Source organism: Lactuca sativa, chromosome 5 (genome assembly GCF_002870075.4).
Source record: "Lactuca sativa cultivar Salinas chromosome 5, Lsat_Salinas_v11, whole genome shotgun sequence".
Taxonomy (NCBI): Eukaryota; Viridiplantae; Streptophyta; class Magnoliopsida; order Asterales; family Asteraceae; genus Lactuca; species Lactuca sativa.
Window position 1 is genome coordinate 249,887,746 of NC_056627.2, and position 23,292 is coordinate 249,911,037.

Consider the following 23,292-nt stretch of genomic DNA (forward strand, 5'->3'; position numbering starts at 1 on the left):
GCTAAATTGACACCTCTTAGACACCCTATAAACACTTTTAGTAAAAATCAACCTATAATAAACTATTTATAATTTACTTTTTCAAAAAACAATACAAATTCAACAAATAAAAAAAAACATTAAAAATCAAATAGGGTGTCTAAATAGAAGAATAGGATGTCTTTTTAGTCAACCCCTAATTTTTTAAAAATGTGTTTATTGTGCACATTTTTAATCTAATTCGTGATTAGATGTAAATAAAGTCAAATATGAAATTAAAAATAAATGAATAATCATTCACTTTAGCAATGTATTTTCATTCATCTATCATGTATAATTGTTGTATTTAGTATTTCAATATTATGTTTTTCTCACTAATAATGAATTAAGAAATATTAATTAATCATAATTGTTACCATAATTAAACGTTAAACACATTAATTATAAGAAATATTATCATAATTAAATATAAATTTCATTAATAATTTCAATAATTAATTCATTTCACATTTAATTATGGTAACAATTGTGATTAATTAATACTTTTTATATGTGTCTTTAGGACCATATTAGAAAATCCGAATATATTGTAACATTATAAATTATAATACTTTCCTAAAAAAATAAAAGGGATAAAATGGTGAGTAGTCAAACGGCCACATATAACCAACCAATGACCAGTGTCCAAAATTAGGGACCAACAATAGCATCTTATCCTCTTCATCCGCGCTCCCAACCCCTTCCCTCTACGGCGGCGCGTGTATGGAAGACCTCACCTCCAAACTCCATTACTGGCTAGTCGACCATCCAACCATCACCAACTTCCAGTGGAAACCCAACCAAACATGGGGCGCCTCCCCTCTCTTCCTCTCCATAACCCTCCTCACCTACCTCCTCCTCACTTTCACCCTCCAACATGCCCATCTCCCCACCCTCAATTCCACCTTCCTCCGCCTCATCTCCGCCCTCCACAACCTCATCCTCCTCATCCTCTCCCTCATTATGGCCGTCGGATGTTCCCTCTCTACCTACTCCCAGATGCCCAACCACCGGTGGATCTTCTGCTTCCCACCCAATTCAACCCCTCCACAAGGCCCTGTCTTCTTCTGGGCTCAGATCTTCTACTTCTCCAAACTTCTTGAATTCATCGACACGCTCCTCATCATTCTCAGCGGCAGCAACCGACGGCTTTCCTTCCTCCACGTCTACCACCACACGGTGGTCGTCGTAATGTGCTATGTATGGCTCTCCACATCGCAGTCGCTGCTCCCGGTGGCGCTTGTAACCAACGCATCCGTCCACGTGCTAATGTACGCATACTACCTGCTGTGTGCACTTGGGTGGCGTCCATGGTGGAAGGTTTTGGTCACCAACTGTCAGATCGTCCAATTCGTCTTCAGCTTCATGGTATCCGGTCTGATGCTGTATTACCATTATACCGGGTCGGGTTGCTCCGGATTCTATGGCTGGTGCTTCAATGCCGTTTTCAACGCCTCCCTGTTAGCCCTTTTCATCAACTTCCATTTCAAGAATTACGCCAAGAGGAAGAAACCCCACGACGACACTAAAACCAAAAGCCTCTGATTTCCTTACCCATCACCATTGATGCACAATGTACGCTTGCTAATAACAAACCGTAATTGGTTTTTGGGTCTTCCTTATTTTACAATTTTGAACGATTTTTGTTGTGATTTATGCACGAAAACATGAATGAATGTTTGATTATGCTAAAACACTACTATTTCAGTGTTTTAAAACACTCTGTACAACGAACCCTTAAATGTTCAACTGGTTTAATCAGAGAATAAAACAAGAAACAGAACCAAACTTATTGTTTTTTCCGAGATTTTTCTGAACTCAGCAAATTGTTTCTTTCCTTCTTTTCATCATCCATGGCATGATCAGCAGCAGCATTTTTGGACATAAATGGCAATACAGATACAGGGGTAGCAGGCACAGTGTCCCAACGTTCTTTCAACAACCTATTGAACCTCCTAACTGTTTCTTTCCTGAATTCAAGTTCTCTTGTGAAGAGATCAAATGTAAAAAACGCAAGAATATACTTGAAAGGTATGATGAGTAGAGTAGCAGACCCAAAAAACAGAACCACAGCAACTTCTGTTGTTATCTGAAACGTTTCTAAAAATGTCAGATGAAGAAACATGATATAATAAAAACAAATAAGTAAAAGTATATATTACTATTTCTAGCATTTAATACCTTTGGTTGTCCTGCAAGAAGAATTGTACGGATTTTAAGAAGTGAAACATTTAGGGTTTGCATGAATTTTTCTACATCACTCATGGCTTCTTTCACAGCTATAATCTTCTCAATCGTATTAGATGGTGGTTGATCACATATAGTAACTTTCCCAAAATATCTTCCAAGGCGTCCTTGTTCCTTTAACCCCTTTACTACTAACATGCAACTTGCTAACACCATTAATGATGTTGGGAACACATAACATAACAAATTTCTGAACCCAAAAAAAAAAAAAAAACAACACACATAAGAAAACCAACTTAATTTGGAAGTAATGTATGCCAGATTTTACCTGAAAATGAGTGTATATGAAAATGCAAGAAAAGATGCAGTCAAATATGGTTCTTCCCATCTTCTAAGTTTCTCAAAGCTCTTAGCAGCCATAGTCAAAGGTAGCAAAAGCTCCTGAAAGTGAAAACAATAAGAAAGTTGACCTTCTAGAAACTTCTAAAGCAAAAAGATAAAGTTTTTCATTTTCCAACCTTGAAAAGATCGATATTACTAGGAATCCCTTCAATCATAGCAGCATCAATGGTGGCTTGTGTGCTTTCAACCACTTGATATTTATCCCTACATGTAATCATCGCCTTTTCTACCAAATTTCTATCATCAACAACATGACTTTTACTCAACACAATTGCTTGTTTCACAGAAGCATTCTTCCAAAAAGCAATACTAACACTAGAATTCCATGATGGATGCTTCATCCACCTCCTTAAATACACACTTCCATCAATATCATAAACATGATTACTATAAACTTCTGACACCTCACCAGGTGACATCATCCCTTGACCTGGTTTATTAGAGTCTGTTAATCTTGTGGTCAATTGTCCACCCCACAAGTTTACTGCTAAAGTTTGTAGGACAATTTCACCATAGGGTGCGTTTTGTAAATATGAGAACTGAACAAGTTTAGTAGGCTCATCCAAGAGTTTTTTAATGATTTGAAGAGCTTGAAGTCTTGCAATGCCATTAATGGCATAATCTGTTGCCCTTGTCTTACCCTTTTTAGCACCATATACATTGTGTAGCGCTTGATCTTTTTCTTTGGGTCCAAAATCTTGTACGAATTGGTGTACAGATATGACTTCTTTTATGAATGCATGCCATACATCTCGCCTCATTTCACCTCCAAAATCAACAAATTCAAGTATCCATGATTTGGACCTGAGAAGATAGGATTAGGAAGACAATCTTACATTGGTTTTTGATATATGTGCACAAATATACAAAATAATATTGAATGACATTGTTGAAACTTACTTACTTTGAGCCAGAAGTAATGGAGACAGCTGAATCAAAAAGATTAGACCCAAATGGGCCCACCTTAGCTTTCTCTACCCTACAACCATGACATGTAAGATCCATTCTAATGGCATCACGTTTACCCCTCAAACCAATTTCCTGCAATGTGAGAGAGTGGAATAATCTTAGCTTATTGAGTTAAGTCAATTGAGTGAAAATTACATTATGGGAGTTGAATCTGTAGAGAGAGATAAAGAGGTCTTTTACTTACTTCAAAGTAAAGTGCTTTATCAGTGAGAGTTAATTTTCCAGGCCATGCCATGTTATTCTCCCATTTAAGAACAGGTCTTTTACTTCCAGAACCAAGGCATAAAATTCTCTCATCACCAATATCAGGAATCTCCTCTAAAAGATATGATTTCCTTCTTTCATACACTCTGCAACATGGAGGAGGAAAACTCAAATCACAGAATGAACGATATTGTATTCTAAAAGGTTTTTGTATTTAAAAAGAAAAGGACAATATCATGTGATTATTAATGTGTGATTTTAGAAGAAAATGCTCTCACTTGAGAAGTTCATTGACATATGTTGACCACACACGAAATGAGATGCCTTTTTGAGCACCAGAAAGAGCCTTGAAAAGGTTATGTGCAGTTGGCCAATCAGCTACCCCACAAACAGAAGGAGCAATGCGAACAAACGCCTCTTCTCCTACAAGCTTCCTCTTCAAGTTTCGAACAATAAAAATAAATTTTAATTTTGATTTGAAAATTAAAAGCGTTTTAAGTTTTAAACATATTATTAGATGAAGAAAAAAAGAACCTGAAATGGAACTTTATCGTCTTTGCTGTTTCTGTAAGGATGCTCCCATGCGAGCATGGTTGCAAATATCAGTCTTTGAAAAGCTGCCTCCTATCAATCAGAATCCATGATTAATTGATTATAACAACGAGAATCAGGATAAAAAAAAATAGTATCAAATATTTCTAAATTACAATTTAAAGTTGAAATCGAACCTTAAGGGAAGGATGAATTTCTGAAGTATCTCTACACAAGAACTTAAAGCAGCAATACTCCACCAAATTACGAGCATTACTAGACACACTTTCACGCACAAGCTCTTTAAATGTCGTCTGCATTTTCTTCCCAGTTAATCCGTTCATCCTGAATTTTCAATTTTGTCAACTTTCCAACAAATTCCATGTATGATTTATAAAATCACATTTACTTATAACAAATTCCATGAATTGTTTACCTGCTAAATTGTTCAATGGAAATAATAGCAACTATAGAAAGATCTCCCGATGGTGTTCTGCTGTCAATAGTGTGCTCTGTCATGAAGACTTCCTCCACGTCATCAGTCTCGTACGAATTATCGATTGGGGGGTTTTTATCTTGTGGAGAAGTCAATTCATTCAGAAAGTTCGTCGTCTTTGATACCCAGATGTTTATATGGTCTTGCATCAAATCTGTCACAAAATAAAACATGATTCAAGTTCTTCCCCACATCAAATACTGAAGTTCATAACTGTTCTCGAAGTTAGTCTGATCAAGCTCGCTTTTTTCGGTGACCCGCTAGGAAATTTTTGACAAGAAGACAAACCCACAGTCAAGAAAAAAGAATTTTACCAAATGGATCAAGAATGAAGTAACTATAAACACAAAATCAAACAAAAAGAAAGCGTACTCACTGCCATGTAAGTCGTTTAGCCTCGTCTTATAATCAGCCAAAGATTTACCCAGAATCTTGAACCCATTTTTGTTCTCTGACGACGACGACGAAGAAGAAGAAGATGATGATGAGTTCTTGACACATGAAATAAATTTCGGGAAAGCTTGATGGGCGTGCTGTGGGGTTAATGGAAAGGATGGAGGAGCGTTTAGGAATTTCGAATGCATTTTCTTGGGAATAAAAAAAGAAATAGAATCTACCAGTAGTTCTTAAGGTTCATTGATAGTAGCTTTGACTCCAGATGATTCTTTATAGAGGGGGAGACGTTGGTTTTGGCAAACGGGGATCTTGAAGACCAGGGTAGACTGGGTAGTGTGTGGGTGTCTTTCTTTCTTGAGGTAGTGACTTTTTTTTTTATTTTGCTAAAGTGGGGTATACTATATCCGGTCGACTGTTGATTGCCCGATAGAAAAATGGGTCGGGTATGAATCCACGACATTTATGAGAAAGATTTTGTTGTTTGAAAGGATAGTAGTTTGCGGTTGGAACAAAAATAGAAAAAATGACAGTTGATCTATATGTACCTTATGTTTCAGTTTTTATATAAATAAAGATGTACCTATAGTAGCATTTTTATAAAAAGCACACTTTAAATATTTTCTCACTAGTTTTGAATAAAATTAGTATAAGGCCTTCCGGTATAAATGGGATTTCTATGCGTGAAATCCGAGTTGGCGCACTTGAGGACGCGTGAACACCGCCTCAAACCTAGTAGGTTTGTTGTGTTGTGAAGCTATTCACAGACGATCATGGAGGCTATGATTGGTTGAAGGCTTGAAGCCATCTGTTTTTCTTGTACCTTCTTTTCATATTTCATCTCCACAACCGACTCTATTTCTCCTCTCTTGTTTCTTTGATGTGAGAAGTGACCTTGTGTCCCAACACAATTTCTTTTTTTACCATAAAATTACATTTTTCCCAATTCAAAACAAGGTTGTGTTTAACACACTTTCGTAACACAACATTCGCATTTTTCAAACAACTCTCAAAAGTATCACCATGAACTAAAAAATGATCATTCATAAAAACTTCAACAAGCTTTTCAACAATGTTCGAGAAAATAGACATCATGTACCTTTGGAATGTAGTTGGTGCATTACACAATTCAAAGGGCATACGTCTAAAAGCAAAGGTATCAAATGGACATGTGAAGGTAGTATTATGTTGATCTTCGGATGCAATAAAAACATGATTATATCTAGAGTAGCCATCTAAAAAGCAGTAAAAAGACTTCCTAGTAAGACGATCCAACATTTGGTCAATGAAAGGTAATAGGAAATGATATTTTCTAGTGGTTGTATTTAATTTCCTATAATCAATGTAGATCCTCCAGCCTGTTAGTAGCCTTTTGTGATCAATTTCCCACTCTTATTTTGTATTACTGTTGCTCCACCCTTCTTTGGAACACAATGCACTAGACCGATCCATTTGTTATCAGCAATTGGGTAAATAATCCCAGAATCTAACCATTTTGTGATTTCCTTTGGTGCTCATCAATGTATTCAATTTCCTTTGGTGCTTAACATATGTTTTCGCTCCTTCCTCCAAATTTATCTTATGCATACACATAGATGGACTAATTTCTTTTATATATGCTAACGTCTATCCAATTGCCCTCTCATTTTTCTTAAGAATCTCGATTAGTTCATTTTCGTGCACACTAGACAACAAATATGAGATAATTACAGGCAACATGTTATCATCTCTTAAATATGCATACTTCAAGTGTGTTGAAAGTTGCTTCAACTCCAAATCAGGTGCGTTCTCAACAGAGGGTAATGTTAGTGCAGTTACCCTATCTTTCAGGTAAAAGTCCTCTTTGATCCAACTCACATATTCTTTCGTTTTTCGTTATTCTATTTCCTCAAATTCATGAGTCACTTTACTCAATTGCACCACTTTTTCATTTACCAAGTTATCTGTGACTCGGACAAATGAGCATTCTTCCATATCAAATGGTTGTTTGAGAGCTTTAAACATATTGAAAGTTATTTTCTCATCATTCACTCTCAACGTGACTTCTCCCTTTTTCACATAGATCAATGTTCCGGTAGTGGCCAAAATGGTTTTCCTAAAATAATTCCACATTCATTATCAAATTCATAATCTAAAATGATAAATCCGCAGGGACAAAAAGATTGTCAACATTGATAGCAATGTCCTTAATTTTACCTTCTGGATAGACAGTAAATTGTGGTCGGTCTAACTTCTCCAACTTTTAATTGTTGAAAGAATGACAAAAACATCAAATTGATGCTTGCTCTTAATTCACACAAACTTATCACGTTTAAAATTCCAATTCTCCATGGTAGGCAGAAACTACCTGGATCATCTTTTTTTACAAGTAATTTATTTTGGATAATTTAAGTGCAACTTTTCGTCATGGCGACCGTTTCAAACTCTTCAAAGACTGTTTTCCTTGTGAGAACATATTTCATGAACTTAGCGTATGTGGGCATTTTCTTCAAGTCTTCGACAAAAGGAATGTTGATGTGTAATTGAGAAAATATCTCAAGAAACTTCTTGAATTGTATATCATCGGCCTTCAACTTACTTTGCCTTGGTGGAAAAGGAAATGTTATTGGTGATGTTCTTATGTCATTCTGAACATTCTTCTCTTTAATTTTCTTTTGATTTTCATCACTATTCTCTTTCTGCCTAATTTTTTCATCGGTCATGTATTCTGTCTTAATGAGTTATTTCTCTGTGTGCTTCAGCTCAAAATCTTTCTCATTTGTAGTTTCCTTCTCCGCAACTATCAGATTCTCTTGTGACTTCTCTGAGGTTGTCATTTTCTGGTCTTTTTCTCTTTGACTTCTTTTCCATATCTCAATGTGATAACATTACATTGAGACTTGTCTTTACCATTTCCATGATTTTGAGTATTACTTGGCAACTGGTTCCCTAGAGTTCAATGCTTGCACTAATTTCCCTAACTGATTTTCTAAATTTCTCATGGCAACTGCTTGATTTCTCTTACGCTCTTCCGTCTTTTTTATCTTGCTTGATCATGAACTCCATCATTTCTTTCTTGAAAGCAGTCATCTCTTGATCTGGTGCAGCTGTTGGTTTTTTGAACCACTAATTAAGACCTTTTTTGATATTATCCTTGTCGTGGTTGCATTTGTTGTTGTTGTCCTCCCTACAAAAAATTTGGATGATTTCTCCATTCTGGTTTGTATGTCTTTGAGTAGGGGTTGTTTTGTTTTGGGAAACTTTGTCTTTCCAAGAAAAACACAGATTTTGGGTTTTGTGGGCACTCACTATAATCATGTATGTTTTGACAGAACATGAAAAAGTCAACCTTATTTTCTTTCACACCATTGCTTGACATCATATCCTTCATCATGCTCTTGATCGAAGCCAACTCATCTTCTAAGACATCATTTTGAATTGTAAGACGAGCTTCAGATGTTATATTTCATCTTCCATTTCCTATTTGTATCCTCTCCGTAGGCCATTGGAAGTTGTTAGCTGCTATTCTATCTAAAATCTCCACGCTCTTCGTGTAATTCTTGCTAAGTAACGCTCCTCCAGCTGAAGTGTCTACCAACATACGTGTCTGAGCATCTAATCCTTGGTAGAATGTCTCTAATTTCACGTCATCAGGGAGTCGATGTGTTGGAAATTTTCTCAGCAAATTGTTCCATCTTTACCAAACTTCCCATAAACGATTCTCCAATAAATTATTGAAAATATGTAATTCCATTTCTCAAATTTGCATTTCTGGTGGGTGGGAAAAATCTTTTCAATAACTTTCCTCTTAATTCCTCCCAAGTGGTGATGGAATCTGATGGCAGTGACTCAAACCAGTCTCAAGCTTTCCCTTGAAGTGTGTAGGGAAATAATCTCATTCTAAACGCATCAGCCGTCATGCCTTTTTGTTTAAAAATATCACACATTTGGTTAAAGGAACGTAGATGGAATAAGGGCTCGTCACTAGGCATACCTCCAAAAAGACCATTATTGTTGATCATTTGGAACATCACGGGTTTAAATTCGAAATTGTATGCAGTGAATGCAGGGTTGACAATTGGTGGATTGATCCCGTCGAAACCTCCATTTCCATTGTTGTTTTCGTTATCTCTCATTTCTTGGTGAATTCGTAATCTCCTTAGCCTTCTCGAAGTTCTTTCGATTTCCAAATCAAGCACAAATTCAGGTTGTATGGATCTTCGATCAACCAAAGTAAATTATCTTCGAGATGTTCAAGATTCCTAAAAAAACTACCTGATTTTCTAACTTAAAAATAAGAATAGTCCCCGACAACGGCACTAAAAATTTGTTGATGACAACGCGTACGCGCAAGTATACAGCGTCGTGCAAGTAATATAGTCGTAAGACCAAAGATCGTACACACGGGGACTATCTATCTTAAAGGAAGGTAAATCAAGTAGTTGTTGGTAAAAATGATTTGGTTTGATTAAACTAAGAAAACTAATTTTAAAAACTAACATAAAATAAGATAAAGACTATAAATACTTCTAAAGCAAACTCTAAGGAAATTTGAGTAACACAAGACTAAGAACAAAAGTGACTAGAGAAGTAAACTTGCAATTTGGGATTGAGCAGATAAGAGAAAAGCGGGATGTAGTTGACATTTACGGGTCCATGATTCATATCATGCAATTAAGTGGTTAACACAAATGTAGTGATAATAAATTTGCTAGCACCAGATAGAATTAGCAATCACCTCTCGGTCTCATGATTCGATTTTATTTCACTCACCCATAAATAAAAAGCATTAGGTTTAGTGGTTTTGTTAAAAATGCACCAACACACATCTATGTTGCTTTTAAGTGAGATCATGAAATCACACACCCATGTTTAAATGATTTCCTCTCGAAGTCATTAGTTGCAATTAATTACAAAATGAAATCCAAATTAATATTTAACATCTATTATTGGCCAGATAATAAACATCGTCAACTAACCTAATTTCATTAAGCAATTTTGGCATTAAAGACACGTTTAAACATCAAACAAATACCATACATTATGTCAATTAACTTAAAGCATAAGATTTATCATTTTCCCAAATCAACTAAACCCCATAAATAAACTACTCTATAAAATTAATACAAACAACAATCACTAAATCAGATTTAAACATCATTTGTTTAAGAAAAATAATTCTAGATATCACACAAAATTCTAAATGATGTTAAAGAAGTATAATGAAAATACTCCCCTAACCCGTTTGTTGCTTGCTTGCGTTTTGTATAGTGTGAGAGTCCAACAAACATTTTGAAAACAAGCCTAGAGAATTCACCAGACCATACAAATATCACTAGCCCAAAAAAATCTTCATGGATCAAATTTCCTGGTGCAAGCATATGTATCGCACCCCAGTAACAAAGGAAGTCGATACCCATATCCTTTGCATCTCCTTTTCCTAATCAATGGTATCAGGGCCGTTCCAAACATATTTTGGGCCCAAGGCGAAAGAAAAAAAATAGGCCCTTAAAATACACACATGTCATCAAGTTTTTTATAATAACTCAATAACTAAAAGAAAACTACTTGCACTATCTTCTAAATATAACAATTTCCATAAAAAAAAACTTGGGCCCTTTAAAAGATGGGCCATGGACGGTCGCCCCAATCGCTGACCCTCTGGGATGGGCCTAGATGGTACCAAAGAAATCGCAACTCCTCACTCTCCAAAATCAATCAATCAAATTCAAGAAATGCTCCAATCGATCACAGCCCCACCCCTTTTCTCTTGAAATCGATTTTACATTCTCAGTTCTGGTTTTCACTCTATTCGACATGTACAATCACCTAAAACCACACCCTCATCCTTCTTTTCTGTTCTCATTCGAAATCAGGTATGTGCAAAGAGATGATGGATGTTTGTGATGATATAGTGACGATGGTGATATATTGGTGATTGCTTGGAACAGTGAAAGAGATGATGGATGTTGTAATGACGGGTTTATGGTTGAAGTTGAAGATGGTGGTGAGAGGGCTCGATGATAGTTGGTGGTTTGGTGGATAAATGGTGAAGATCGATGTAGCTGAGTGAATGGTGGTGATAATGAAAATTTAGGGTGGATCGTGGTGGTTCAAGATGGTGTGTGAACAAGGAGTGGTGAAGGATGGTATGGTGGGTATGGATGGGATTGGATGGAATAGTGAGTAGGAGTAATGCTCGGTGGTTATGGTGGTTTAAATAAAGATATAAGTATGGAAGAGATGGAGGTTCAAGGTGGTGGAAAGGTGATGGAGGGTGGAATAGGGTGGTGAGGATTCGAGTAGTAGAAGGATCAGCTTCTCTCTTAAATCAATAGATGAAGATTTTTATGTGGCCAAAAGAAAATCAAGATCTCATCAATCCTCATCTTCATTTGCAAACTTTTGTTTCTTTTTCCCCACTCATGGAATTTGATAATTTATGGACTTGAATTAGGCTCACCCAAATTGGACTTGTTCCTCATTTATACAGATCGTGATATGCCATCGTAAGAGTTTATATGTAGTACATTTTATGTTATTAATTTACTTTATTATTTACTTATATGTTATTTTATTTGTAGTGATATGCCAAAGGAAAAAAGTGGACTACCATTACTACAACATAGAATTGTTTTCATCTACTACATGGCAATGGAGGGAGTTTCAAAATGTCCAGTTACCATCATCTGTTTATCATGTTTCTGATGAGGCAGTTACATGTGGCGGTGTCATATACTTCTTATTATCTAATGATACCATATTGCGATTTGATATTTATTCAGAAGAACATATACTCATATTTGCACCTTCTGCTATTAATGACTTCAAACCGTATGCATCGAGACTGATCAAGTTTCACGGAAAATTGGAATATTTCTCTGTAAGTGGAGATCGTTTGTGGGCTATTTGGGTTTTCATTCACAATCGGTAGGTTAAAGTAGATGTTACTACTTACAATGAAGGTGCACATTATTAAGTGTAGATTTTTATTCATTTATTAGCTAAATTATTGCATTTCATGGACAAAAGGTACTTAAAAGTGTAGAAATTATGTTTTCAGTCCAAAAGTGAAGCTCGGAAGTAAAAGGAAGCAAGAGAAGCGGTTAAGAGCTCGAGAATGGAACAAAGAAGAAAATCACTAAAAATAACACCTACTCGGCGAGTAGGGTCGACTACTCGGCGAGCCCACACGAATATTCGAGAAGATAAAGACTCGGAGACCTAGAGACTTATCGCATACGGGGACTGAGAGATGGACTCGACGAGTCGGCACCTGACTCGACGAGTCGATTCGTATATATAAAGATAACTTCTCAGAACGACGAGGGAGAATTTGGGAACGATTCAGAAGAGGTTAGTTGCGATTAAAGAGTCAGAAAAACCCTAGAGGACGAAGTTAGAAGCTAGAATCCAATTCCGAAGGAGATTTGAGGCAAATTTCATCATTATACTTAATCTTTTGTTTTTCATTATGGTTAAACAATTAGAATCTGTTTGTTTGCTGTTATTTACTTCAATCATGAGCTAAAACTCTTAAACTTCTGTTTGGGGATACGAAATTGATACTATAGTTTGATTCTTGGTAGGATTAACTTAAAGTTGGTGATTTTTGTTATTTTAGCTTGCTAAAGAACCTTATGTGTGAATGATAATTAATTTTCTGTTAATAGGAAGGTAATTGATTAGCATGAACATCTATTAATTATCAACCTCATATGTTATGTGATCACTTTGTCATATGTCTAGGATTAATGAACATGAAACTAGAATTAATAAGAAAATTGAGTAAATTCATGTGTGAGCTTGTGTGATAACCATCAACAAGAAGTTAATTAAATGACCAAATTAGTTAACTATTGCAAGTCTAAATTAACCCGAATAATTAATCTAGTGAATTTAATTAAATTAGACAACTGGCCACTGTTTAAGTTAGTTTATTTGCTAAGGATTAGTGTAGTGAATGCGAATCTAATCAATTGGATCGGTAACCAACAAAAGAGTTAATCCATTGCACCATTACCTTCAAATCAACCATAAGATCAATTGAGTTGAAATAAACAGAAGTTCCTTCCCATTATTGAATCTAGTTAACTCTTTGTTTTTCTAAGTTTTAGATTAAGTAATAGTTAGTAAGTTTTCTATTCTTGTAAAACTAGAGAAAACCCCCTACTTATTAATTAATTTAGATAGAATTAGTTTTTAGTTTTATTTTGTCGTTCCCTGTGTTCTATACCCTACTTATTTAACTATACCACAGTTGATAGGTTCACTGCCTTTGTGTGTTTATATTATAATTAAAAAGTAGGTTTAAAACTAAGTGAGTTTGCACACATCAAGTTTTTGGCGCCGTTGCCGGGGAACGGTTCTAAAATTAACGTTAAATTATACTTTTATCGATCCTTTGTGTGGGATTTATCTTACAAAAAGTTATTTAACAGGTAATCTAGTAAGTAGTATAAGTTTTGATAAAAATCCGTTTTAAAGTAAGTAGAAAATTTTTCTGTGTTTTGCCTTGAACTCGCCGAGTGCATTCGTGCCGACTCGGCGAGTACATCGCTGTTACAGTTTTAATTTTTTATTTTATTTTTGTTCTTTTTACGCGTTTTCTGTTTTGTTTACAGTTGTTTCATGACCCGAGGATCTGATACACCTCTGGTCCCTCCTTTTGAAGACCGGGAATCCGCACTAAGGAGGAGCAAAGGCAAAACCGTTGGAGAATCCGCTTCTTCAAAGAACTCGCCACTCAAAAACCTCAAGTCCGTTTTCAGCAAGAAGAGGAGCAGCAAATCAGGAGCATCCAGTGCCCCTCTGACAATCGGAGACCCAATTCAAGAAGACACCGAGTACGAGACCGAGGAAGAAGAAGAGCCCACATACAAGCATGAATCCGAGTTTGAAGACGATTTAGTTGTCACTATGGCTAATATCGATGAAGTCCCCATGGGGGAATGGAAGAAGAGGATGCACGATGACACCGGCCCGGGACTTGTGCAGCCTGCAATTCCTGCAACCACTACTTTCGAACTAAAAGGCCATATTCTCGCTCAACTCAAGGAGATTCCTTTTTATGGGAAGGATCACGAAGACGCCTACAAGCACTTGGACAAAGTGAATGATGTGGTTGACTACTTCAACGTACCGAATGTTCCACGCGAGACTCAGCTTCTTCGCATGCTTCCAGTCACGTTCAAAGGTGCTGCAAAGGATCGGCTAAATTCACTTCCTCCCGGATCGGTCACCACATGGGCCAAGATGAAAGAAGAGTTCATAGACCACTTTTGCCCGCCCTCCAAGATAGCCAAGCCAAAGAAGGCCATTGCCAACTTCGAGCAACAACCCGGAGAATCTCTTTATGAAGCTTGGGAAAGATACATGAGTTTGCTTAGGAATTGCCCACGCCTAGGGGTGTGCAAAAAAACCGCAAAACCGAAAAACCGAGCCGATCCGAAACCGAAAAAACCGGAACCGAAATAAACCGAAACCGAAAAAAACGTAGACCGAAAAAACCGACTATATACGGGTCGGTTTCGGTTTGGATATTTCAATATTCGCGGATACCCGAACCGAACCGTCATTGATATATATATATATATATATATATATATATATATATATATATATATATATATATATATATATATATATATATATATATATATATATAAGTAACTAAATAAACTAGAATAAATAATAAGAATATTGTTCCAGTTTCGTTCGACGCTTCCACACTCGATCAACATTTTCTTTAATTTATCCGTCCTACCGCATACAATCCAGTAATCCCATACCCCAAACAAAGCTCAAACAATAGTTTAGAACTTTCATCACCTTTTATTGTTAATTTCATTAGTTATTATATAAATTATAATATATAATTAGAACTTGATGACATACTCATAGTTTATATTTTTTATTAATGATTTTGATTTTTTGTATTTAGCGGGTACCCGTGAACCGAACCGTGGTTACCCGCCTTCATCCGGTTCGGTTCGGTTCGGTTTTTTTCATAATTCGGTTCGGTTTCGGTTAGTGCATGTTAGGTACCCGCCCCGTGGTCACGGTTCATAATTTTTTTATTATCCGAGCTAAACCGCCCCGTAAACACCCCTACCCACACCATGACCTCAATAGCCAACAAGAGGTCTCCATTTTCTATGATGGAGTCAATGTCACCACAAGGCAATTGCTCGATTCACAAGGCCCGCTCACGAAGAAGGCGCCCCCGGTAATCGAGGAGCTAATTGAAGAATTCTCTAAGCATTCTAGAGAATACCACAATCCAAGAAATGAAGTAAGTCGGGGGGTAGTGAACTCGGCAAATGATAGCATGGCGGCGGTTATAGCTAAGCTCGATAGTCTTGATAGAAGGATGACAAAAATGGATCAAACAATCCATGCTATTCAGGTTGGATGTGAGAATTGTAGAGGGTCCCATCTCATAAAGGATTGTCATTTGGATGAAAATGGAAACAAGAAGGCTCAAGTATTCTATTCAAGTGGCGATCGATACGACGAGAATTGGCAGAAACCGAAGAAGGAATGGCTCCCATACGAAGAATACAATAAGGCTAAGGAAGAGAAATACAAGCAGAAGGAGAGGGGATTTTATCAAAAGGAAGAACCGGTAATGGAAAAGAAAGCAGATTTAGAAGAATTGTTAACTAGATTCATAGTCACGTCCGAAAAGAGACACAATGATCACGATGCTGCAATACACGAGACCAGAAATATGCTAAGGAATCAGCAGGCATCCATTCTCAACATTGAGAAGCAGCTGGGACAACTTGCACATCAAGTGAACGAAAGAAGACCGGGTCAACTTCCAAGTAACACCGAAACCAATCCGAGAATGGAGAATGTGAGTGCAGTGACTTCCAACAATGAATAAATTTTCACACATGCACAGAGGATCCCCAATAGGAAGACAGAGAAGGCAGAAGAGTCGGCTCCAGTTAAGCCCGACCAGACTCGCCGAGTCCCTCTAATGGACTCGACGAGTCCATGCGTAAATGACAAAACCGTCATTCCCTTAAAGCCATATAATCCCCCTTTGCCATTCCCAATCAGAGCCATGCTTGTGGAAAAAGTTGAAGCTTATAGAGCCTTTATGGAGCATGTTAAAGCCTTACAAGTCAATGTGCCATTTGTAGAAACGATGCTCAAAACACCCAAGTACTTCAACTTACTAAAAGGCCTCTTTGCTGCTAGGAAAGATTTGGCTGAAGTCGTGGAGATAATATTGAGTGAGCTACCCAAAAAGAAGGGCGATCCGGGGAGTATCATAATTCCGTGCCAATTTGGAAATACATTTGTCACTCAAGCGTTGACCGACTCGGGTGCAAGCATCAATCTGATGCCTTTCTCTTTCTTTAAGAAGCTGAATTTACCGGAGCCAAGGCCGGTAAACATGAAGATCCATTTGGCAGACAAGACGACAATTCACCCACGAGGCGTTTGTGAGGATCTTCTTATTAAAGTCGACAAGTTCATATTTCCAGTAGACTTTGCGGTGCTTGATATGGAAGAAGACCCCGAAATTCCGATTATTTTGGGGAGGTCATTTTTAAACACCGCATGTGCTTTAATCGATGTAAGTGAGTCTACACTAACGTTAAGGGTAGGTGACGAGTCCGCAATATTTAGAGTTGTACCAGAAGCCAAGCAAGAAGAAGAAGGAAAAGAAGAAATCTCATTTATCGTTTTAGATGATGAGATACTACAAAAAGAACTTGCACTTTTGCAATAAGAAGATCCAAGCAAGTTTCTGCTACTTTCTATAGAGGATGGAGATGTTAACAAGGACTTGGAGGAGATAGAAAAGCTACTGGAAGGAGCCGACTCAGAAAACACAGAGGAAATGGTGAAATAGGATCTGACTCACCGAGTCACTTTCCTGGACTCAACGAGTCCAGTCGAAATTGCCAATAACTTGGACGACTTAGATATGCTTGTTGCTAGTTCCCTGCATATGCTGGACTTGGATATTTTCTCTCATTCTTTAGGAGAACAAACAGCAGAAGGAGAAATGGACACGGAAGTTCAACACGTCCATATAGCATGTCTTGATTCAATTCCGCTTGAAGATGAAGTAAGCACAAAAAAGGAGGAGAAGGCAATGGATAGGAGAGTTGATGCTGATCAACCTTTCATTACCAAACCTAGAGCAAGGACTTTCACAAACTATGAAGTAATTAAGTTTAAGGAAAAGGAGGTGCAAGAGAAGGTGAAAAAGAATGGGGTGAAGAAGAAAAAGAGGAGAAGGGAAGCCCAAGCAGCTGAGGATGATGCTGTAAAAAAGAAAAGAGAGGAATTAAAACGGGCTTACAAAAGGAAGATTCACGCTTACAAGACAAAGTACAATCCACAAAAGACTAGGCGTGCATTCCCGATGCTGGAAGATGACGAGACATAGATGGGAAGGAGTCCAGCTAACGACTCCTTAAAAAGAAGCGCTTGGCGGGAGGCAACCCGTTATTTAGAGTTTGCTTTCTTTTATCTTTTTAAGTTTTGTTTGAATTTTCGTTTTTTAGAATTCTAATCTTCCAATTCGTCGAACATGTCTGCTTGAGAGTGCGTATGGACTAAGTGTAGGGTGGAATAAATTTTCTTTTCTAAATAAATGGAAAAATTTTATAATTTTTAAATTGTTTGCAAGAGACTCGCCGAGTCTGACCATGACTCGACGAGTCCATTCAGATTTCAGAAGAAAGATAAAATCACGACCAGACTCGCCGAGTCTGAGCCTGACTCGCCGAGTCGGTTTTATTTACAGAAAAAAATAAATATGAAATTACTTTTACAACCGGTAACTAGGGTTTTAACCCTAATGAAATCAGTTTTTTCCACACTTCACTCGCTGTGCGCCTCCCTCCCAACTCTTTCTCTCAAGCATTCATCATCTTCTTCAATTGTTCTTCAAGTTTTTCAATTTCTATCACAAAAGGTACTAAATTCCTCCTAATTCCTGATAAAGCAATGATTTTTAGATGATCTATGGTAGTAATTTCATATAATACCCGATTTTGAGTTATAGAGAATTTTTAGGGTTTTGCTTTTTCATGAATTATGTTGTTTTGAATGATTATTCTTGCCCTAATACATTATAGACATGTCCCTGGACAAAACCCTTGAAGTAATTTTGAGAATTAGTGGTTGAATTTTGACAGACTCGCCGACTGACTCGCACAGTTCTTGCGACTCGCCGAGTCGTTCATGGACTCGATGAGTCCAGTCGGGTACCCAGGTGTGAATTATTTTAATGATTTTCTGTGTTTTTCTGGGTTTTGTGTTCTTTGTGTTACAGGAAAATGTTTCACAGAAGTCAAGGTTCCAGTGGACGCCAAGGAGACTTTCCTTGGTTAAATTTTCCTCAAATCGAATCAGCTTCAACCATGACGATATGGAAGAAGAAATTAGCTGAAGTCAGAAAGAAAGAGATCTACGTGCCCAACATAATTGATTGGGGTTGGTTGCAAAGTGTGTGTTATGAAGAGGAGTTGGCTCCTTATCTTTTAAAGGAGTTTACTTGCGAGGGAGAGATGATGGTTTGCGATGGGTGGAGCCGGGTCTTTCGTATTCAAGAGCCGGTGTACCGGGAGCTTTGCTTGGAATTTTTCTCCACGGTATCTTTTCGTGGAGGAGATGACTGCTATCACCCGACGAGTGTCAGTTTCTGTCTTGGGGGCGAGTTTCATCAGTGTTCCGTTGTTGAGATTGATTGTCGAATGGGTATTTATGACCGGCCGGTGGTCTCGACCGCTATTTTCCGTGCCTTTATGGAATGCTCTCACAAAGTGTTCCCCGATGGTGTAACGAGCACGGGATGGTGGAACACGATTGCTAACAAAGTGTACATTCCGAAGTCAGCCCAGGAGGGAAGCATTCGGTCGCCTATACACCGTCTCATTCATCGCCTTATCTCCACCACCATTAAGCAGCGAAAGGATGATGACAAGGTTTCTAACCTTGATGTTTTTTACTTATGGAGCATTATCACACCGGACACTTTTTGCAATATTCCTTGGTGTTTGGCTTCATATTTGGCGGAGGGTGCGGTCAAGGACCGCAAGACATCGAAGATTAATGGTGGTATGTTTGTCACACGGCTCGCCAACTCGTTTGGGTTAATGACCCGTGGCGCGTGGAATTTGATGATGATGATTCCTACCCCTCCATTCAATCCAATTCTTTTTAGGAGGGGTGGGATTATTGAGGACTATGGTGGAGGTCATTATGCTATCCCGCATGATGATACTGTTGTTGGTCCCGAGGCGCCGGGAAGGAGGGTCCGATCGAGGCGAGAGCGCGATGTAGAGGAGGAACCGCCGGTGATTCCGGTGGACAATGATGAAGTACCAATGGATTGGTACAATGTTGAGATGAGGCGGTTGCAAGATCAAATGGCGCGGGGTATCAACTTTAGCAATCAATCCCACATTCGACTTTTTGACCACTTCAATATTCCGCACATCGATGGTGGTAACTTCCCATATATTCCGTCTTGGGAAGAGGTGATCAATACAAGAAGGAGTGGTGCTAGTGGAAATGGAGTTGCGCATGATCATGACGATGAGGAGGAGGATTAGTTCTTTATGTTTTTGAACAATTTTTATTGTTTTTTTTCTCTTATTTGGTGTGTTTGGATTTGTTAAGACTTTTACTTTTATGCTTGATGTTTGATTGCCTTGATGATTTTCAGAATTGGATTTGGAATGCTTGCATAGAAGGGTTTAGAGTTGTGGAGTCAAGAGAGTTATAAAAAGTGAAAGAGAGAGTCAAGAAAGGGAAGCGTTAGAGTCAAAGTATCGAGTCCGGTCCTAAGGGACATGAGCGAATGAGTCTAGAAGTGATGAGAGATTTTGAAGATTTATTAGAAGCTGGAACCAATGCAGAATGCCAATTTTTTTCGTCCAGCGGTCTACTCGTCGAGTGCACTAAACTGACTCGACGAGTCGCCTTGTATTCTCACATATTCGAACATGTCCGCGCTCTTACTCGACGAGTCTCATATATGACTCGACGAGTTATTCATTTTTATACAAAAAAGACTGCTGATTTGATGATGCTGCGTGTGCCACTTGACCATTTATTCTTCCATATCGATTCTTGAAGATCTTACACTGTTTTCCCTGCTTATTTGGAGCTGCCACACGAGATTTTGACACCCAAGACATGTATGAGCTGTTCCCATGTCTAAAGTCAAGTGAAGATGGAGTTGAAAGGAGAGTTATCAACATATCGACTACTACCCCAGGGGAGTTTGTTCCAATTCTCGCTATATTTGCATTTTTATTTTTTGTATAATATGCAATGAGGGCATTGCATAAAATAAGTGTGGGTAGGGGGTTGGTCACATATTAGAAAAATTAGAATCTTAATTTAGGCTAATTTTAAAAAAAAAATGTTGCATACCAAAAATATTACTTAGGAATTAATTTAGAAAATTTTGGTAAAAGCAAATTAGGATTCCATGTTAGAATTGTGTTGATAATTGCATGAAAACTCAAATGTTTAGTTGAGCCTATACACGTTCTAGTGCATTTGTGGCTTCCTTATTCCAGTGAAATCATGGGACAAAAACACGACCTCGCTCAGCCCGAGGGATGCAATATGTTTAGCAGCCTAAACCTGAAATGTATCCAGAAAAATTATTATCGTTAACCAACAAAGGTTGAGGCTGAGCGCCCCTGCTTAAGCATGTAGGTTTTTGAGTGAAAAAAGTGAGGTACATGTAAAAAAAAAAGAGAGAGAATTACAAGAAAAGTTGAAGAATTTTGGAGCAAATAAAGTGAAGATCAAAAGATCAAAATTCCAAGAAATCCAAAAAGTTGAAGATACCAAAAGTCAAACAATAAAGGTGGTGAATTCAAAGAAATCAAAGGTCAAATTATCAAGGGAGTGAAGAATTCAAAAGAGCTCCATAGTGGTATCATAAATTGTAATTCTAGATTATGTATGCTTGTGTTGCTCAACTAAAAATACCTTGAGGGTAAGAGGTTTTCTGCGGATGGATTCGGAGGGATGCATAAAATGAGCATAGTTCGGGGTGAGTGGGCGAATGTTTATGAGGATTGTGAGTATTTGGAGTATGGGGGGTTATTAGGAAAAATTTAGACACAAATGCATGCGTTACGGTCTTGGCATAATGGCTGGGTTAGATTAGAGTTGTCATATGTGATTCTAATGTTTTAAAATCCAGTTTTGCTTGGGGGCAAGCAAAAGTCAAGTGTGGGGTATTTTGATATGTGCATATTTAGTTCATATTAAGTGTAGATTTTTATTCATTTATTAGCTAAATTATTGCATTTCATGGACAAAAGGTACTTAAAAGTGTTTGAATTATGTTTTCAGTCCAAAAGTGAAGCTCGGAAGTAAAAGGAAGCAGGAGAAGCGGTTGAGAGCTCGAGAATGGAACAAAGAAGAAAATCACTAAAAATAACACCTACTCGGCGAGTAGGGTCGACTACTCGGCGAGCCCACACGAATATTCGAGAAGATAAAGACTCAGAGACCCAGAGACTTATCGCATACGGGGACTGAGAGATGGACTCGACGAGTTGATTCGTATATATAAAGATAACTTCTCATAACGACGAGGGAGAATTCGGGAACGATTCAGAAGAGGTTAGCTGCGGTTAAAGAGTCAGAAAAACCCTAGAGGACGAAGTTAGAAGCTAGAATCCAATTCCGAAGGAGATTTGAGGCAAATTTCATCATTCTACTTAATCTTTTGTTTTTCATTATGGTTAAACAATTAGAATATGTTTGTTTGCTGTTATTTACTTCAATCACGAGCTAAAACTCTTAAACTTCTGTTTGGGGATACGAAATTGATACTATGGTTTGATTCTTGGTAGGATTAACTTAAAGTTGGTGATTTTTGTTATTTTAGCTTGCTAAAGAACCTTATGTGTAAATGATAATTAATTTTCTGTTAATAGGAAGGTAATTGATTAGCATGAACATCTATTAATTATCAACCTCATATGCTATGTGATCACTTTGTCATATGTCTAGGATTAATGAACATGAAACTAGAATTAATAAGAAAATTGAGTAAATTCATGTGTGAGCTTGTGTGATGACCATCAACAAGAAGTTAATTAAATGACCAAATTAGTTAACTATTGCAAGTCTAAATTAACCCGAATAATTAATCTAGTGAATTTAATTAAATTAGACAACTGGCCACTGTTTAAGTTAGTTTATTTGCTAAGGATTAGTGTAGTGAATGCGAATCTAATCAATTGGATCGGTAACCAACAAAAGAGTTAATCCATTGCACCATTACCTTCAAATCAACCATAAGATCAATTGAGTTGAAATAAACAGAAGTTCCTTCCCATTATTGAATCTAGTTAACTCTTTGTTTTTCTAAGTTTTAGATTAAGTAATAGTTAGTAAGTTTTCTATTCTTGTAAAACTAGAGAAAACCCCCTACTTATTAATTAATTTAGATAGAATTAGTTTTTAGTTTTAATTTGTCGTTCCCTATGTTCGATACCCTACTTATTTAACTATATCACAATTGATAGGTTCACTGCCTTTGTGTGTTTATTTTATAATTAAAAAATAGGTTTAAAACTAAGTGAGTTTGCACACATCACACATGAATGGTGTGATTATAGAAACAATACCCTATATTTCTTTAAAGGAAATACGATTGAGTATGTGGTTCAAGCACATCCTTCTCAACGAGTTTTTTCAATCCGTTATGATTTTGATACAGTGACTATGCTAAGTAGATATTAGTGATTATATATATTTTAATTTGCATTCAAACATAGTTGTTTTTTTGTAATGAACTATTTTAATATTTTATATTACTCTATGATTTATTAGTTTTTTTATTTATTCTTTTAATTGTTATGAGGTTAAAATAGCTATTATAATGTATGTTAATGAATTTAAAATAGCTATGATAATGTATTTTTAACTGTCATGCTTCCTATGATATCATATATGTTTACAATTCTATGTTTTTTTATACGTTCTCCGGCGTTTAACGCGGGTTTTAATGTAGTTTACTACGAAAAGAAACTATATATTCAAATCTACAAACGTGTGTTCTTATACAAACCGTCAATTATCCCAATTTAGTAATGTTTTTA

At 37.1% G+C, this 23,292-nt stretch overlaps 4 protein-coding genes across 5 annotated transcripts; 2 read left to right on the forward strand and 2 right to left on the reverse strand.

The window, feature by feature from the left end:
- Positions 1–627: 627 nt before the first annotated feature.
- On the forward strand, positions 628–1,712 carry LOC111878303 (elongation of fatty acids protein 3-like). Its single transcript, XM_023874811.3, has one exon. The coding sequence runs from the start codon at positions 742–744 to the stop codon at positions 1,561–1,563; it is 822 nt and encodes a 273-aa protein (XP_023730579.1). The 5' UTR covers positions 628–741; the 3' UTR covers positions 1,564–1,712.
- On the reverse strand, positions 1,687–5,563 carry LOC111878302 (uncharacterized). 2 transcript variants are annotated; one of them, XM_023874807.3, is made up of 11 exons: positions 5,184–5,563; positions 4,748–4,961; positions 4,509–4,656; positions 4,315–4,404; positions 4,059–4,216; positions 3,761–3,926; positions 3,512–3,648; positions 2,724–3,411; positions 2,534–2,646; positions 2,200–2,455; positions 1,687–2,107 (listed from the first exon to the last, which is right to left on the reverse strand). In XM_023874807.3, the coding sequence occupies exons 1-11, from the start codon at positions 5,389–5,391 to the stop codon at positions 1,808–1,810; spliced, it is 2,478 nt and encodes an 825-aa protein (XP_023730575.1). In that variant the 5' UTR covers positions 5,392–5,563; the 3' UTR covers positions 1,687–1,807. The 2 variants fall into 2 exon arrangements, with proteins under 2 accessions (XP_023730575.1, XP_023730576.1); XM_023874808.3 differs by having other exon boundaries at positions 4,748–5,067; positions 5,184–5,324.
- Positions 5,564–7,075: 1,512 nt separating this feature from the next.
- Positions 7,076–7,902, reverse strand: LOC111878297 (uncharacterized). Its single transcript, XM_023874802.1, has 3 exons — positions 7,599–7,902; positions 7,397–7,547; positions 7,076–7,295 (listed from the first exon to the last, which is right to left on the reverse strand). Exons 1-3 carry the CDS (start codon positions 7,900–7,902, stop codon positions 7,076–7,078), a joined length of 675 nt encoding a protein of 224 aa, XP_023730570.1.
- An 8,351-nt stretch (positions 7,903–16,253) lies between these two features.
- On the forward strand, positions 16,254–16,928 carry LOC128125984 (uncharacterized). Its single transcript, XM_052763653.1, has one exon. It carries the CDS (start codon positions 16,254–16,256, stop codon positions 16,926–16,928), a length of 675 nt encoding a protein of 224 aa, XP_052619613.1.
- The last annotated feature ends 6,364 nt before the right edge of the window (positions 16,929–23,292 follow it).

What these genes read in the sequence shown, in the direction of transcription:
- LOC111878297 (XM_023874802.1), bottom strand. Translation starts at nt 7,902, where the DNA reads ATGACCGATGAAAAAATTAGGCAGAAAGAGAATAGTGATGAAAATCAA. An exon ending in AACGGTCGCCATGACGAAAA is followed by an intron (nt 7,548 to 7,598) that starts GTTGCACTTAAA and finishes AAGATGATCCAG; the next exon opens with GTAGTTTCTGCCTACCATGG. An exon ending in ATTTACTGTCTATCCAGAAG is followed by an intron (nt 7,296 to 7,396) that starts GTAAAATTAAGG and finishes GAATTATTTTAG; the next exon opens with GAAAACCATTTTGGCCACTA.
- LOC128125984 (XM_052763653.1), top strand. Translation starts at nt 16,254, where the DNA reads ATGCTTGTGGAAAAAGTTGAAGCTTATAGAGCCTTTATGGAGCATGTT.
- LOC111878302 (XM_023874807.3), bottom strand. Translation starts at nt 5,391, where the DNA reads ATGCATTCGAAATTCCTAAACGCTCCTCCATCCTTTCCATTAACCCCA. An exon ending in TATGTCAATGAACTTCTCAA is followed by an intron (nt 3,927 to 4,058) that starts GTGAGAGCATTT and finishes TCCATGTTGCAG; the next exon opens with AGTGTATGAAAGAAGGAAAT. An exon ending in TTCTTGCAGGACAACCAAAG is followed by an intron (nt 2,108 to 2,199) that starts GTATTAAATGCT and finishes GAAACGTTTCAG; the next exon opens with ATAACAACAGAAGTTGCTGT.
- LOC111878303 (XM_023874811.3), top strand. Translation starts at nt 742, where the DNA reads ATGGAAGACCTCACCTCCAAACTCCATTACTGGCTAGTCGACCATCCA.